Source organism: Cervus elaphus, chromosome 16, assembly GCF_910594005.1.
Source record: "Cervus elaphus chromosome 16, mCerEla1.1, whole genome shotgun sequence".
NCBI lineage: Eukaryota > Metazoa > Chordata > Mammalia > Artiodactyla > Cervidae > Cervus > Cervus elaphus.
In genome coordinates this window covers 9,228,302-9,245,931 of record NC_057830.1, presented here as the reverse complement: position 1 = coordinate 9,245,931, position 17,630 = coordinate 9,228,302, and the positions used below count along the sequence as shown (strand labels likewise).

General features: G+C 50.4%; 2 protein-coding genes across 19 annotated transcripts in view; one reads left to right on the top strand and one right to left on the bottom strand.

The window, feature by feature from the left end:
- Positions 1-17,630, top strand: part of ZNF618 (zinc finger protein 618) — a 200,860-nt gene that overhangs the window by 166,915 nt on the left and 16,315 nt on the right. For 5 of the 18 annotated variants that reach the window (XM_043870604.1, XM_043870600.1, XM_043870603.1 and 2 more), the window contains 4 exons: positions 819-1,058; positions 5,032-5,115; positions 7,219-7,263; positions 8,159-8,236. The exons of 2 other annotated variants lie outside the window; for them this stretch is intronic. In XM_043870604.1, the coding sequence (XP_043726539.1) occupies positions 819-1,058; positions 5,032-5,115; positions 7,219-7,263; positions 8,159-8,236 (447 nt within the window). The remainder of the gene's footprint in view (positions 1-818; positions 1,059-5,031; positions 5,116-7,218; positions 7,264-8,158; positions 8,237-17,630) is intronic. 11 more of the 18 variants (XM_043870614.1, XM_043870610.1, XM_043870613.1 and 8 more) reach the window with 7 other exon arrangements.
- LOC122673054 (60S ribosomal protein L26-like) lies at positions 15,354-15,891 on the bottom strand. Its single transcript, XM_043870634.1, has one exon. The coding sequence runs from the start codon at positions 15,846-15,848 to the stop codon at positions 15,411-15,413; it is 438 nt and encodes a 145-aa protein (XP_043726569.1). The 5' UTR covers positions 15,849-15,891; the 3' UTR covers positions 15,354-15,410.

Sequence of the window (17,630 nt, the reverse complement as noted above, 5' to 3'; positions counted from 1 at the left end):
AGCCACTGCCTCCCCTCTTGGTTTGAAGGTGGCCCTGTGGGCATGTTCAAGGGCTTGCCACCGCTAGTAACCATGTCTCTGTGCTGTGTGAAGGGGGCAGATTGATGCCACCTGAGACCACCTGAGCTGGAGACCACCTGAGGGTCAGGTCCTCTCTGACACACACTCCTGCTCTCAGGAGGCCCAGCTTCTGCAGCGGATGCAGGTGATGGAGGCAGGGGGTCTGGGAATCGGTGACATAAGCTGCCCTTGACACCACCAGGGAGATGCTGCACTTAATTTCCTTAAAGCATCGGTCATCGGGTTGACCACTGTCCCCTGAGAGCATCCATCCCAGGCAGTGTCCAGGAGCACCACGCACCCCTTCCCCTGAAACCACGGGGCGACATCAGCCCTCTGCTCTTCCCTTCCCCAGCCCCACCCCAGCCAGTCGGCCCTGCTAGTCTCTGCCTCTCTGTTGCCTGTTACTTCTGAGCCAGCCTGCCTTAGAAGGAAGAGAGGCTTAGGGACCTACATTTTAGAAAGTGCATTTGAACCTGGGTTGACTCATCCAGGTGCCCCAAGCGTGGGTCCCAGGGTGAGTTCTTAGACACTCAGAGCCTGGGCTGGTCAAGGGTTACAGTGTGGACTGGTCAGTGGCCTCCAGGTCATGGTGAGTGTGAGCTGGCGATCAGGTTTCACTCAGGGAGAAGACGGAGAAGGTTCTAGACTCCCAGACTTTCTTGGGTGGTAGCCAGAGAGGCGTTTCGGCCCTCGAGCGTAGGGGTCTGTGGCTCAGCCCCAAGGGTCCTCGGCGACTGAGAGCGTGACCCTCTCAGGTACCGCCCCCGGGTGGGAGCCACCGGATGATCCAGACACGGGCTCCGAGTGTTCGCATCCAGAGGTCTCCCCGTCTCCACGCTTCGTGGCAGCGAAGACCCAGACGAACCAGTCGGGGAAAAAGGCTCCGGCCTCCGTGGTCCGATGCACCACCCTCTTACACCGCACCCCTCCAGCCACCCAAACCCAGACGTTCCGCACTCCAAACTCGGGATCTCCGGCAAGCAAGGCGACCGCAGGTACCAACGGCTTCTGTCCCCTTCACGCTCCCTCCGCTCCCCGCCCCTCTCCCCCCCCCCCGCCCCCGCCACAGCAGTGCCCGCGGTCATTGTTCCCTTGCAAAAGCGACGGTAGAGGGCCCGTGGCTCTCTGGGACAGATCTGGGTCCCTGCTCTGCCTCCTGCTGGCTCTGTGATTCTAACGAGCCATCTAGCCTCTCTGAGTCTGGGTTTTCTTACCCTAAGTCAGAGGGTTGTCAAAGATGGTTTGCAAACTAATTTTTTTAAGCAGGAGAGTGTTTTTTCATAAGTCATGGCCTACGGGATTTTAAATTTGTTTTAATTATTTGCTAACCTTTGAACGTTAGATGTTCTTATGAAACTTGATTTCTCGCTGACGTGGAAAAGTCAGATCTGGCAGTCCTGGGCTCACTTTCCCGCAGGGCAGCCAGTTGCCTTGAGGCGGAGTCACAGAGCATGTGCTCTCCAGTTTTCCACAGTCCCCGCCGCTCCCTCCCGCCTCCCCAGCACAATGGCCACGTGGCAGGCGCCATTTCTCATTGTGATCACACTGTTGTCTGTCTCGCATCCAGCCCAGTTCATCCATTTACGTCACCTGCCTGGAACTTCTTGGCATGAGTTTGCACCTCCTCCCCCATCTTTCAGAAAACCCAGTCTAAAAACTCATTTCTACAAAGAGCTGCTCTGCATGGAGAAGAGTGGTTGACTGGGAGCTCTCTTCTCTTGGCCTCTCTCTACCGGGTACTATTCGTGAAACCCCTCTTTGAACCATGGCCTAACAGGAAACCTGCTAGACAGGAAACCTGTCTGAGTCTATGCAGGAAGGGCTCAGATTGCAGAAGGGTGAACAGGTAGTGAATGGCACACCCCAACCATTTCTTACCAGTCATCAGGGGAAACTGCTGAGACATACTGTGTGCTGAGAACCAGCTAATTGGGAATCCTGATTCATGCCTGGGTGGAAGGAGCCTTGGGCCACCTGCCTAGATATGTGGGATATAGGGATGGAGTGGTGACATAGTTCTTCTGGGACTACGGGCCCTTCAGGTGCCTTCAGGACGCCCAAAGTCACCCATGAAATGTACAAGCAAGTCAATGGAGAACTCACATAAGTCAGGAGGCTGGACCGGGACAGCCAAGGAATGAGCTGTGCTGCCTTATTCTGGTTCAGGAGCAAGGATGTGGTTCTTAAAAATGTTCATCTCCACATTGGCAGGTGGGTTCTTTACCACTAGCGCCACCTGGGGAGCTCCCTCCCAAATTTTGAAGCTATGCTTTTTGGGCTTCCTTGGTGGCTCAGAGGGTTAAAGCGTCTGCCTGCAATGCGGGATACCTGGGTTCGATCCCTGGGTTGGGAAGATCCCCTAGAGAAGGAAATGGCAACCCACTCCAGTATTCTTGCCTGGAAAATCCCATGGACGGAGAAGCCTGGTGGGCTACAGTCCACGGGGTCGCAAAGAATCGGACACGACTGAGCAACTTCAGTCATTGTGCTTACATCTCCCGAAAGGAGAGTAAGTAATCAGCCTTGAAGGTAACCGTTTTCAGGTACTGTGTAGAGAAGAGCTGGGGTTTGGCAACAGTAGTCATAAATGAGTTAAACAGGCTGGTCATCACAGACTTACTAGTGGTAGATACCAGCTCAACTAAGGATCATGGCTTTCATGTCTTGCTTTTACTCTTGACCTTGTGGCTGGGAGTTTCTGCAGTTTCTGCAGAGAACTGCCTATAGGGTTTGTGTGGTTTGCGGCAGCTCTTGGAACCCAGTGTCACCATGGAAGCTTTCAGCAAGCCATGGGGCTTGCCTCTAGCTGCCTTTATGTGACATATGAGACTCGCGGTGGGTGTCACACCTGGGTTACCAGCTGCACAGGACGTGAGCCGGAGCCGGCATGTTGAAGCTGGAAGTGGCCACTGCAACTCTCATGCTAGAACAGACAGGCAGCCCCTCCCATGCGTGTGTGTGTGCCTGCACGGGGATGTCCCCTGCAGAGCCACCCGGTGGTTTTCAGGCAGAGGTGCCGATAGCAGGAATAGCTGATCAAAATCTGCATTATCAGCTGAGCCATAGGAGATTGATTCTAATAGTTTGTAACCTCAGATGTGCTAAATTCTACCAATATATTGGTCAGGCTGCATGAAAATCCTCCACAGATGGGTAACCATTCCATGCGTACAAGAGAAGGTGGAGAAGGGAATCACTCCCCTGCCCCAGACCTTTTTAAAGAGGAAGGCTCTGTCCCGGGAATGAAATCTCCTTATTCTGCCATCTTCGGGGGTTAGGAACTTAGCCCCAGGAAATCGACAGCCTCTTTCTCTGGGTTTTCACCTGTAAAATGGGAGTGACAACGTGGATCTCACAGAGCTCTTGGAGGGTTAAGGGAGACCATGGATATAATGCACGTGGATCAGTGCCTGGCTCATAGCAGGTGCTTCATAAGTAAGAGTCCCTCCCCTTTGCCCTAGATAAAGAATTGAAGGGCTTTCTTTGCCAATTTACAGATGGTATCTTGAAGCGGGCAGGTGTGTAGTGCTCAGCCCAGGCATTTTACAGACACATTTGGAAGAGACAGTCTTGCCTGTGATGTCCTCGACAGCCTCTGCAAAAAGGAAGCTGCATCAGAGGGCATTGTCAGAGTCAGGCACAGGGGAATTGAGTGGGGCCTGTAGGAGCCATCTCTGGCTTTCTTTCCCATCACCCCAATGATTGTCTGGAACACTGGCCCCAGACAGTCTGAGCACTTGCCTTCCTGGTGTCGGGCGGCCTTGGGACAATGACACTTGCCAAAGTTGGTTCCCAGGATCACCATTTTTGAGAGACACTAAGAAATCTCATATTTTTACTTTTTTCCTTTTTTTTTTTTTTTTTTTGGCTGTATATGGGGTCTTAGTTCCCTGACCAGGGATTGAATCCGTGCTTCCTGCATTGGAAGCTAAGACTCTTAACAATTAGACCACCAGGAAGGTCCCTCATATTTTTTAAATGGGCTTCAGTTGTCAATTATGTTTGAGAAGGTTGGGTTAGAAAAAGCTAGACGGGTCTCTCTCTGGTCAAACTTCTCAGAGCCTTTGCTCTCCTCACCCAAGTTGTTGGTCAGATGCTTATCCCAAACTGACTTGTTCCCAGAAGCCTTTGTCTCTTGGCGCCTCCAGCATCCCCGATGAGCAGCTTGGAAAAGCCGTGGCCGGCTCAGATACCCTGTCTGAGTGCCTCGGCAGGTGGGGGATGGGTACCGAGTTGGTGTTTCCCACCTGGTTGGGCCCTGTCTCTGACTCCAGTATTTACAGGGAGTTATGGGAGCCACTCAGGAAGGCGCCCCTTGTCTGTGGGGACACCCCAGAAATCACTTGGGAAGCCAGTCCGTTTCCCTGAGTGAACCCTGACCAGACAGACCTCACCTGGTCGCTGGCCTCCCAGGGTTTGGAGCTACCCCGGCTCTGCCTGTCACGACTTCTCTGCCACCCAGGGGCCCCAGCAGCCATCGGGCCCTTCTGCTCTGCCCAAGCCACCACCAGAAAGCAGGCTGTCACCCTCCCTGCGCTCTGGTGGGTCCACATCACTTAGAAGGCACCTGTGACTCCCCAGGGGCCAGAGATGGGAGACCCTGGCCCGTTCGCCATCTGCTGCATCAGCTTTACCTCTTGTGTGTGCCCACATCCCACTCACACCCCACGGCGCCTGGACCTCCGCCCACGCTGGGCACTATTGGGGGATCTCCTGGGGTCCCAAGGCAGTGTCAGGCAATTCAGGTGAGCCTGAGAAGCTGGAAGTGTGTGGTTTGGGGTTCTGGAGCCCCTCACTGTGCTGGTTCCCAAGCATAAAGGGAACCACCCAGTCCAGGGGCAGGGGCAGGTCCCACGTCCCTGGCCTCCGAGCCCTCCCCCCTCTCTGGCGTGCCCTCTCTTTGGACCTGGTACTGACCAGTCACCGTGGTGGTTTTTTTTTTCTTGCTCTCTCCCCTCCCCCACCCAGCAGAAAGTGCTTTCAGTCGGCGGGTAGAAGGCAAAGCACAAAACCACTTTGAAGAGACGAATAGCAGTTCCCAAAACTCCAGCGGTGAGTTGGTGTGCCCCGGGACCGCCGTCCTGTGCGTCTGGGGTCTTTGTGGTCTGTGCTGGGGGGAGGCTGGGGGCAGAGAATTAGAAGGCGGCCAGGGCCAGGTAGAAGCGGAGGGTCCCTTTCTTCCAGGCACGTCCCACTAGGTCCCAGGAGCATCTTGGGGACTGTGGCTCCTCTTTATCTTGCCATGGAGAGAGAAAACTCCCCCGTGCCCACAGCCTGTGATACATTAAGTCGGATGGCCCTCTTTGAGCCATTGCTGGTGTTTATAGGGTGAACATTGCAGCCACTTTTTCCCCAGGAGAAGCAAAGCGGGTACAGGAGACAGAGCTGTGGCCCAAGAGCCAGAGGCCCCATGTTCTGGTCCGCCTTTGGACCTGGGAACATCCAGAGGTTCCCTTCTAGCCTTACCAGCCCAAGTAGGTTTGCTTGAGGTTCCGGGTGGTGTTTTGGCGCCCCCTGGTGGCTGCCTCTTGCCAGACCCTGACAGAGGCTTGGCACCTTAGAACTGAGCAGCCATAAGGCTGCTGCCCCCAGACAGACAGACAGACCGACCTGGGGCCAGCCTGGCGGAGCCCTGAGCCGTCACAATCAGCTTCTGTCCGAGAAAGGCACAGCAGGCTGGTCTGCACAGTGCCAGCCGAGGCAGAGCGTGAAAAGGATTCTGTTCTGATACTCCTTTACACGAAGGTAAGGCATCGCTCCCTTTCTTGCTCCAAGTTTTCACTCACCAGATTAGGTGTTGGCCAGTGCTCAGCGCCCTGCTGAGCCCTGGCTGGGTGTGGATGGATGATGAACGCGACTTGACCGTGAGTCAGGGGCTTTATGAAACACGCGGGGGCTCAGGCTTGCACGCGGAGTCTTCCTCACGGTGCCCAGAGCTGCAGCTGAGGCTTGACTCCAGCTCCACCATCGACAAGCTGGTGGCTTGGGCTCGCCTCTGAGTTTCTCCTCTGCTGCAGAGTGGAAGTGAAACACACGTCCCCGTGGTCGGGGATCATTCAGTCGGGGCCCTGCAGAAGAGAGACACATCCACATTGTATCCACACTGTTTGGGGGGGCGGGGTGGCGGGGTTAAGTTAACCAAGAGATTTCATGAGTCAGTGTCCGAGGCAGGCAGTGAAGTATGCCGTGGGAGCCCCGAGAATGTTGACATGGTCCTTTAAACTAGAGAGAACATCAGCTGTTCCAAACTGCTTCATCCTTTTGAAAACTGTAATGTCTCTCTGAAAGGTGGGCCTTAAAGAGACGGAGTGACTGGTCCAGACCTTGCAGGAATGAGCAGCAGAGCCGGGACCAAAACCCCGGTCTCCTGCAAGCCTTTGCTGTCAGCCAGCCAGGCGGCAGCCCCTGCCTCTCCTTCCATCAGAGTCCATGTTCAGAACTGGGACGGTGCGAGGCACCGCTCCTGCTGGCAGCCACCATTTATTGAGTGCTTACTGTGTGTCTGGCACCTGTTCAGAGCTGTATGTGTCTTACCTGTTTTCACCCTTGCCACACGGCCAGCGAGGGTCAGTGTTTCTGTTATCCCTGCTTTTCGGTTGAGGAAATCGAGGCTCAGGAGAGGTGGATTGTCGCCCCGGGCCCCTAGCTTGTAAGTGGTGGAGCCAGGATTCCCCGGGGTGGTCCGTCTGCCCCACTCTGCTGCCCACTGCCTGTAAGGCTCACCTGACGATACCAAGAGGCTTGGGGAGCTGCCAGCAGACAGAGGGCAGGATGGAGACACACGAAGGGAAAGCGCAGCGCTCCCTTGGCTGCCCTGGTGTTTGGTATCAAACGTGTCCACCCTGGGTGCCCAGACTTAGAAGCCGTCCCAGCTCCCTGTCCTGAGACGGGCAGCCACATGTGGGTACTTTCTCACGGTGTTCAGTGGGCTCGCTGTGTGAGAGCTGAGGGTGTCCTGGAAGGATGGCCCTGGCTGATCTCACCCTGCCCATGCCCAGCCCCACCCCAGACACCCCATGCCCAGTCCCACCCCAGACACCCGCCTCCCCCTTCTCTGAGAGCCCATCTGGCTCGCTGCTGCCCAAGAACAGAAATCATGACAGCCCCGAGCACCAGAACTGGAAGAGACTTAGCTAAACTGTTTCTCTTTTGCAGAAACTGCAAGTCCCCTGATTTCCAATCCTTTCCCTCTCCTACAGAGTAAGTGAGGGTCCCGTCGGGGGGCTGGAGAGGGCGAGACAGGGCAGGGAGTGAACTCAGGCCGCCACATACTCCGGACCCCTCCCAGGCAGACCCGGCAGCTGGTGGAGGCAGGGGGAGGCCCAGCCCAGGTGGGTGGAGGGGTGTGGACAGCCTGCAGCCCTGCAGAAACAGAGCCTCCCCTTCCTGCCCACGGGGCTGGCCTCACGACGCCGCTCCCGAGCCCCACCTCCGCCATCATCCTGCTCTTTTCCTTCCTCGTCTTTGGTGTCTTCTCTCTTCCTTCCGCATTCATGTGCCAGGCACGCAGAGATGGGAAGATAACAGGCCCTGCACACGAGCCCCTGTTTGTATACGCTCTCATAATTCCCACCCTCCCGTCCCCTCCGCGCCCCTTCCGCCTCATCCCTGCTCCTCTGGCCCTTCGCTGTTTCTCCGCTTCTCCCCTTTTCTCTCGTCCCTTCCTGCCTTCTCTGCCCTTCCCTCCGCGTCGCTCGTCTTGTCTTTGGTTCATTCATACCTTCATTCAGTCGTCCGCTCAGCAGACTAAGCCGTCTGTGTGCCTCCGCCAGCCGAGAGAGAGAGGTAGGCTGGGGAGCCGAGAAGATGCGGTCCATGCCCTGCGTCGTCCCCAACGCCCGAACAGTGCCCGGCACACAGTGAGCCCTCGATAAATGCCCCGTGGCTGCACTCGACGGCCTGTCACCGGCCACCTTCCCCTCTCCGTCGCTCCTTCCTCCCCAGCCTCTCCCTCGCTAGCTAGTGATGGGGAGCCCCGAGGGCACCGCCCCCTGCGTGTCTGGGTGCCCAGCTCCCAAGCGGCCCGCAGCGACCCAGCAGGAAGGCGTTGGGGTTTGTGCGGCCCTTCAAACGGCCGCTCTGTTTCTCCCCGCAGAGCCCTACACGTGCGGCGCCTGTGGGATCCAGTTCCAATTCTACAACAACCTGCTGGAGCACATGCAGTCCCATGCGGGTAAGGACCCTGCGGCAGGCGCCGGCCGGATGCTGCAGCCCCCTCCGATCCCTTTCCCCCGGATCCTGCAAGAGGCAGGGCCAGCCGGGGGCCACGCTCCCAGGAGACCGTCACAGGGGGCCTGGGAGCCCCGGTCAGTCTGTTGTAACCCAGGGTAGTGTGGAGCTGAAGAAGCTTCCAGAGGCTGTGGCTTCTGCCTGGAGCCTGGAGGCCACATAGGAGCTGAGCAGGACAGATGTTGAGGTGTGTGGTCTGAGGTCCAGGGGAGCGGAGGTGGGGAGGGCAGTGGAGAGGCTCAGCCCAGGGCAGCCTGGGGTGAACCCCGTGGCTTTCAGGGGAAAGCCCTGTCGCACGAAGCAGCTGCCATCAAATCTGAGGGTGCCTCAGTCTCTAGGAGGGCTGGTGGAAGCCCGGGTTTCTAGGCTCTGCCCTGAATTTCAGACTCCTGGGTCTAGGGTGGCGCCTGGACTTGCATTACTGGCAGGTCCTCATGCCACACACCCCCGGCTTGTCCAGGGGCCATGTTTTGAGAACCACTGCTATAGAGGTAAAGAATCTGCCTGCAATGCAGGAGCCTTAGGTTCAATCCCTGGGTCGGGAAGGTCCCCTGGAGAAGGAAACGGCAACTCTCTCCAATACTTCCTGTCTGAAGAATTCCGTGGACAGAGGAGCCTGGCAGGCTACAGTCCATGGGTTGCAAAGAGCTGATCAACTTTTACTTTCACTTCAGAGGCAAAGCTAGGAGTCTGCTGTCTGGACAACCTGTTTATCAGCTGTTTCTCCATCCGCCCAGCTTACAGTGTCAGCTCCCTCACTAGACCATCCAGCCTCCAATTTTAGGTTTTTATCATAGTAGCACTGATTTTTTTATGTAGGCAGGGAGACATTATTTGCCGTAGCAGGTAAATCCCAAATGCTCGGTGGTTTGACATAACCACTTAACATCTCAGCCAGAGCACAGCCTGATGCAGATGACCTTCCACGTGGCCACTCAGGGACCCAGACTCCTTCCTTCGTGTGTCTCCATCCTCCCCTGGGTCACAGAGTCCTCTTCCTCTGACTGGCGGGCAGAGAGAGGGGCACCCTTCTTTCTTTACCCTTTAGACCACAAATGACACACAGATGCTCCAGTTCCAGGGGAATTCTGGGAAGCACGCCCAGAGCCCTGCCCAGGGGCAGCCTGACACTCCGTGGAGGGAAGCGGGAATGTGAGGGAAGCAGCTCGCTGACCCCACCGCCCCTCCTCCAGGGTAACCCTCCGGAGGCACTGGAGGTGATGTGAGAAAAGCAGTTGGTGGATCAGGACAGGCCACACAGAAGCTGACCAGGAAAAAGATAGGAGGTAGAGACGGAGTGTTTGTTAAGCTGCTGTTATTTCTCCTGTTACTGTTATTGTTACTGTCTCTCGCTTAGGGCTTCCCTAAGTGGGAAAGTGGGAAAAGAACCTGCTAGTGGTAAAGAACCCGCCAGAGACAGAGGAGACGCAAGTTCGATCCCTGGGTCGGGAAGATCCCATGGAGGAGGGCATGGCAACCCACTCCAGTATTCTTGCCTGGAAAATCCCTGTGGACAGAGGAGTCTAGTGGGCCACAGTCTGTAGGGTCACAAAGAGTCGGACACGACTGACGCGACTTACCACGCACGCTCATCTCTCTTAGGTTTATAAATCTTTCATATCATCTTCCAGGTTGGGCCTGACTAGCACAGTATTACAGGGCTAGATGTTCTTTAGACAGGTACTGTTCTGTTAGTGTTACCTCTCTTCATTTGTTCACTTACTCAGCATGTATCTGTTGGGTACCTGCTATACACTAGGTGCCAATTCATATGATTTTAGGTGGAGAGGGGAGATTATTTATTTGTAATGTACTCATTAAATCAGTGCAAAGCAGGATTGGCTTCCATGAGGTGTGAGTTCCAGTCCTCTCTAACCCATGGGTCTCCATACCACATACCGAGCAGGAAACCTTGTCCTACTCTCTGAGTCTCCATTTCTGAAACAAGGGCTCACAGATCTCAGCTGCCCTCTTCACACCAAGGTTCGTTCCATCTCCACGTGTCTCTCACCTCCAGCTTGCCTTTGCCATCAGCCATCCTGCAGCAGGGACGGCCTTCGGAGCGTTTAGACTTCACCCTGGGGAACCAGTGGCCAAAATTGGAAGGTTGCTGGGGACCCTTGCCTGAGCACAACACTTGGGTCCCTTGGGCCCGAGACCCCCATGACCCAGCCCCTGCTCACTCCCCGCCGAGGCCCTCTGCCCCCCTGCAACCCCTGGAATGTGCTTGGTCGCTCAGTCCTGTCTGACCCTTTGTGACCCTTTGGGTTATAGCCCACTAGGCTCCTCTGTCCATGAGCGGGCTGCCACTACGTCCTCCAGGGAATCGTCCCTAATCAGGGATTGAACCTGTGTCTCCTGCATCTCTTGCACTGCCGGCGGATTCTTTACCGCTGAGCCACGTGGGGAGCCCGCCACCTCTGGGAGCTGAGCTCTCATTAGGGAAGAGTCTGGGTGCCCGGGCTTCTCTGACCCTCAGGCAGTTGGGCGGAGGCCATTAACATGCAAATCAAGGATGTGCCTGTGGAGGCCCCGCCTCCCCCAGGCATCCCAACTGGTTTTCCCGAGAAGAGCTTTGGGCTGCTTTGTTCTGGTTCAGTGCCAGCAGAGAATGCCTCGCCGGCAATCCAGTGCAAAGCCAGGCTGAAGCCCAGCCAGGCTGAGTCAGGATTAAAGGATTGACTCCATAGAGAGAAATTAAGCGTCATGATCTGCGCAGTTCACAGGGCCGCTGATAAGGGGGATCAACCTCGAATAACACCAATCTCATTAAGAAGCTGCTGAATGGCACAGAGTAATTCCCGCTAATAAACTTCCTTTCTGTGCGGTACGGAAACCTGCCTGGTCCCTGGTGACAGTTTAGGAGCGGGTTTTGGCAGCAGTGATACTGAAGGTAGCTAACACTTAGTGAGCAATTACTGTGTGTCGGGCCTGGTTATAGCATCAAGGCTCCTCAATAAGCTGGCTGGCGTTATCATCCCCATTATACAGATGAGGAAACTGAGGCTCAGAAAATGCAATTGCTGGCCCAGAGTTGCACGGCTCGTGAAAAGTAATACCTAACATCGTTTGAGTTCTTACACATTAGCTCATTTGATCCTCAGAAATCCCTCTGAGTTAAGTGCTTGAATTAGCTATCCTTTATAGAAAATGGAAGCACATATTGTGGGCAGAAAAGCGTCAGTCAAAAAATATTTATCAGGGACTTTCTTGCCTAGCAGCCCAGTGGTTAAGAATCCACACTTCCACTTTGGGGGACGCAGGTTTGATCCCCAGTTTGGGAACTACAATCCCCCATGCCGCTCAGCACTGCAGAAAAAAAAAAAAGAAGCACAATTTATCAATAAGAAAATTGTTAGCCCTGTCCAACAGTTAATGATTTAAATAATGATTGCCATATTTAATAAACATAAGCTGTTCCCATAATGTTTTGCCTCCAGAATGCAATAGGTCATTCCTTCAACTGCTATCAGTAGGGGAGATGCTCTGATTTTTAAAATTTTTCCAAGTTGTAGTGCTATATTGCTTGTTTGTGTTTAGAGGTGTACATTATGCAGTTCATTTTGGTGTGCTATTTCTATGTTGTTTATTTTTTTTGTTCTTTTCATAAAATGTGTGAATTATAAAATAAAATGACTTAAGTAACTTACCCAAGGCTCTGCAACCACTGAATCAGACTATAATTCTGACCCTCTCATGAACTCAACAGCCAGGTGCCCTTTTCAGCAGGGTGGTTGAGGTGGAGGATTAGGGATAGGGGAAGCATCTCGGAGGTCATCCCTTCTAGCCTCTTTTCAGCTAAGTGAGGCCTGGGGACTTTCCTAGGAGGCAAACATATTGGCAACTCAGAGTGGTAGGATGTGGGAATGGCCACACTGAACTTCTAGTCCCTTTGAGGGATTACCTAATCACCTTTCTGGGTGTCAGTCTTCTCATCTGTAAAGTGGGTTCATCACCATTCTCCACAGCCTGGGTGATGGTTCTGGAGATGATGCATGTAAAATATTGAGGACTGTGGCACATTCTAAAATAAGACCAAATAATACAAGTTTCTCCTTTTCCATCCACTGCTGGAAACAGCTGCTTTCTCCTTCCTGCAACTGATCCCTCCCTGGGAGACATTCTTTATTCCAGCTTTGCATCCAGTCCTTTGCAGACGTGTCTGTCTGTTCATGTGTGAACATGTGCATCTGTGATACATGGGAATAGCCACACTGAATAAACCTTGTTTCCAGCTCAAGCTATAAATCAGACCATTCACAGAGCATTTACTGAGTGCCTCACCCATTCAGCAGCATTATCTGTGAGATAAGGAGAAAAAAAGGTTTTTTTTTTAATCAACCATACTAGACATCGTTATCAAATTTGAGATTGAGTAATCCTGATTCCAAGGCTTGCATAAAGGCAGAGAATGAGGGAACCACCCTGCACCCATAATCTTACTACTCAAAGCTAACCACTATTCCTCTTTTAATGGTTTCTTTTCAGTCTATTTTAAAATCGTATTTATTTATAATTTACATAAATAAGATTCACCAGTTTTAAGAGTTCTGTTTGATAGGTCTTGATAAATGTATAGTCATTTAACCACCATCATAAGCACAATGTATAATGTTACCATTGACCCAAAAAGTCCCTTTCCCAGACGCCCATGCTGGCAACCACTGTCTGCTTTCTTTCCTTACAGTATCTGGAATTTTGTGTGCATGCGTTCATGCTAAGTTGCTTCAGCCGTGTCCGACTCTGTTCGACCCTATGGACTGTAGCCTACCAGGCTCCTGTGTCCATGGGGTTCTCCAAGCAAGAATACTGGAGTGGGTTGCCATTTCCTCTTCCAGGGGAATCTTCCTGACCCAGGGATTGAACCCGTGTCTCCTGAGTCTTCTACATTGGCAGACAGGTTCTTTACCACTAGTGCCATTTGGGAAGCCTGCAGTTTTGTATAAATAGATTATATATTTAGCCTCGTGTCTGACTTGGGTGTCTGACTTCTTTCACTTAGCATACTTTTGAGACTCATTCATATTCTATGATACTAGTCTTTTAATTTCTGAGTAGTATTTTATTGTCTGGATATACCACGGTTTGTTTACCCGTTCCCCCAACTGATGGACTTTTAGGCTGTCTCCAGTTTGGAGCTATTACGAATAAAGTTGCTGTGAATGTCCAAGTGCAAGTCCCTGTGGAGACATGTTTTTAACTACTACGTAGTTACCTAGGAGTGGAAATTCTGGGTCATAGAGTCAGGCTGCAGTTAACCTTTTGAAGAGCTTCCCCTGTTTACTAAAGTGTCTGCACCATTTTCACATTCCCACCAACAGTGTATGAGGGGTCCAACTTCTCCACATCCTTGATAACGCTTCTTACTATCTGACTGGTTATAGCCATTCTAATGCATTAAGTAAGGGTTCCCCAACCCCTAGCATCTCATGCCTGGTGATCTGAGGTGGAGCTGATATATGTAATAATAATAAGAGAAATAAAGTGCACAGTAAATGCAGTGTGCTTGAATCATCCTGAAACCGTGCCCCCGCCCCAGTCCGTGGAAAAATTGTCTTCTATGAAACTGATCCCCGGTGCCAAAAAGCTTGGGGACTGCTACATTAAGTGAGAGGTTTCCCCAGTGGCTCAGTCGTAAAGAATCCGCCTGCCATGCAGGAGCCAAAGGAGATGTGGGTTCAGTCCCTGGGTCGAGAAGATCCCCTGGAGGAGAGCATGGCGACCCATTCCAGTATTCTTGCCTGGAGAATCCCATAGACAGAGAATCCTGGCGGGCTACAATCCATAGGGTCACAAAGAGTCAGACATGACTGAAGCGACTTAACACACACACATTAACTGATACCTCATTGTTATTTTAATCTCTGTATTATTGTTGTTGTTCAGTTGCTCAGTCGTGTCTGACTCTTTGCAACTCCATGGACTGCAGCACACCAGACTTCCCTGCCATTCACCATCTCCCGGAGCTTGTTCAAACTCATGTGCATTGAATCGGTGATGCTATCCAACCATCTCATCCTCTGTGGTCTTCTCCTCCTCCTGTCTTCAATCTTTCCCAGCATTGGGGTCTTTTCTAATGAGTAGGCTCTTCACATCAGGTGGCCAAAGTGTTGGAACTTCCAAGGAATTGAAGCTTCCTCTTTCATTCTAGTCCTTCCATGAATATTCTGGATTGCTTTTCTTTAGGATTGACTAGTTTGAGCTCCTTGCAGTCCAGAAGACTCTCAAGAGTCTTCTCTAACACCACAGTTCAAAAGCACCAATTCTTTGGTGCTCAACCTTCTTTATGGTCCCACTCTCACATCCATACATGACTACTGGGAAAATTATAGCTTTGACTATAGGGATCTTTGGTGGCAAAGTAATGTCTCTACTTTTTAATATGCTGTCTAGGTTTGTCATAGCTTTTCTTCCAAGGAGCAAGCATCTTTTAATTTCATGGCTACAGTTAGCATCTGCCATGATTTTGGAGCCCAAGAAAATAAAGTCTGTCACTGTTTCCATTGTTTCCCCATCTGTTTGCCTTGAAGTCATGGGACCAGATGCCATGATCTTCGTTTTTTGAATGTTGAAAAATTTTAAGCCAGCTTTTTCACTCTGCTCTTTTACCTTCATGAAGAGGCTCTTTAGTTCCTCTTCACTTTCTGCCATAAGGGTGGTGTCATCTGCATATCTGAGGTTATTGATATTTCTCCCTGCAATCTTGATTCCAGTTTGTGCTTCATTCAGCCCAGCATTTCACATGACATACTCTGCATATCAGTTAAGTAAGCAGGGTGACAGTATACAGACTTGGCATATTCCTTTCCCAATTTGGAACCAGTCTGTTGTTTCATGTCCAGTTCTAACTGTTGCTTCTTGACCTGCATATAGATTTCTCAGGAGGAAGATAAGGTGGTCTGGTATTCCCATCTGTTTAAGAATTTTCCACAGTTTGTTGTGATTCACACAGCTAAAGGATTTAGCATAGTGAATGAAGCAGAAGTAGATGTTTTTTGGAATTCTCTTTCTTTTTCTGTGATCCAACAGATGTTGGCAATTTGATCTCCGTTTCCTCTGCCTTTTTTTTTTTTTTTTCATTTTAACAGTTTTTAATGAAAGTTGTAGACAAGATGACTTTATTCCTGCATCTTCTCAATTGTTTCTTCCTTATATTTGCCCTTTTCCTTTCCTACTTGGCGAGATTTGGCTTTACGTTCGAGGATCTTTTTGTGGTCTTTGTCCAGTTTTAGTCTGGTGATAACCACCTTGCTGGGGTGAATGCCCACATGGACAGTTGTGCCATTGGCCTTCTCCCGCTGCACTCGTTCAATGTAGATGACGTATTTCTTCCTGTAAACCTGGACTACTTTGCCAATTTGCTGCCCTTTGTAGTGCCCTCGTACAACCTGAACTTCATCATCCTTTCGCATGGGCATGGATCGAACGTTGTACTTCTGTCTTAGCTCTTTAGAAAGAGGAGAAGACATAATTTTCCTGCGAATGTGGAAAGGCGCATTGAAATGCCTCTTTCGATTCTTGCTTCGGTCAGAAGTCACAAAGGGATTGAACTTCATTTTGGCCGCCGGCACTTCAGCGATGGCCACAGATGGGAAGAGATCTGCCTCTGCCTTTTCTAAATCCAGCTTGAACATCTGGAAGTTCTTGGTTCACATACTGTTGAAGCCTAGCTTGGAGAATTTTGAGCATTACTTTGCTAGCGCGTGAGATAAGTGCAACTGTGCGATAGTTTGAACATTCTTTGTCATGGCCTTTCTTTGGGATTGGAATGAAAACTGACCTTTTCCAGTCCTGTGGCCACTGCTGAGATTTCCAAATTTGCTGGCAAATAGAGTGCAGCAGTTTAACAACATCATGTTTTAGGATTTGAAATAGCTCAGCTGGAATTCCATCACCTCCACTAGCTCTGTTTGTAGTGATGCTTCCTAAGGCCCACCTGACTTCACACTCTAGGATGTCTGGCTCTAGGTCAGGGATCACACCATCTTGATCATCTGGGTCATGAAGATCCTTTTTGTACAGTTCTTCTGTGTATTCTTGCCACCTCTTCTTGGTATCTTCTGCTTCTGTTAGGTCCATACCATTTGTCCTTTATTGAGCCCATCTTTGCATAAAATGTTTCCTTGGTATCTCGAATTTTCTTGAAGAGATCTCTGATCTTTCCCATTCTGTTGTTTTCCTCTATTTCTTTGCATTGATCGCTGAAGAAGGCTTTCTTATCTCTCCTTGCTTTTCTTTGGAACTTTGCATTCAGATGGGTGTATCTTTCCTTTTCTGTGTATTCCTGATGGCAAATGATGTTTAACATTTTTTTATGTGCTTATTGGCCAGTTAAGTATCTCCTTTGGAGAAATGTTGGTTCAAATCCTTTGCCCATTTTTTAATTGGGTGTTTTGCGGGGGTTTATTGCTGAGTTGTAAGAGATCTTTTTATCTCTAGAGACATGAGGCCTCTATAGATAGATGATTTACAAATATCTTCTCCCATTCTGTAGGTTATCTTTTCACTTTATTGATGCTGTCCTTTGAAGCACAAACATTTTTGATGAAGACTTTTTCTCATTGTTTGTGCTTTTGATGTCATGTGTAAGAAATCATAGCCTGGTCGAGGGTCACAAAGACTTAACTCCTGTTTTCTTGTAAGAGTTTTCTAGTTTTAGCTCTTAGATTTAGGCGCATATTCCATTTTGTGTTAATTTTTGTATGTGGTGTGAGGTAGGGGTCAAACTTCATTCTTTTGCATGTGGGTATCCAGTTGTCACAACGCAATTTTTTGAAAAGACTATTTGTTTCCCTGTTGCATTGTCCTGGCACCCTTGTCAAAAATCAGTTGACTGAAAATTTGAGGGTTTATTTATGGATTCTAAATTCTGTTTCATTGGTCTGTATGTCTATTTTTGTGCCAGTACCACACTGTCTGGATTACCATGGCTTTAAAATAGCTTTGAAATCAGGAAGTCTAAACTCTCCAGCTTTGTTCATTTTCAAGAGTGTTTGGCTCTTCTGCATAAACTTAAGGATCAACTTGTCAATACCTGCAAAAAAAGACAGCAAGACTTTTGATAGGGATTGGGTTGAATCTGGATCAATTTAGGGAATATTGCCATTTTAACAATATTCTCTTCTAATCTATGAAAATGGAATGCCTTTTCATTTATTTAAGCCTTCTTTGAATTTTTCAAACATATTTTTAGTTTTAAGTGTGCAGTCTTATACTTATTTTAGAATTTATTCCTAAGAATTTTAACTCTTTTAGAAGCTATTGTAAGTGGAATTATTTCCTTACTTTAATTTTTGGAGTGTCCATTGCTAACGTACAGAAGTATAATTTCTTTAATA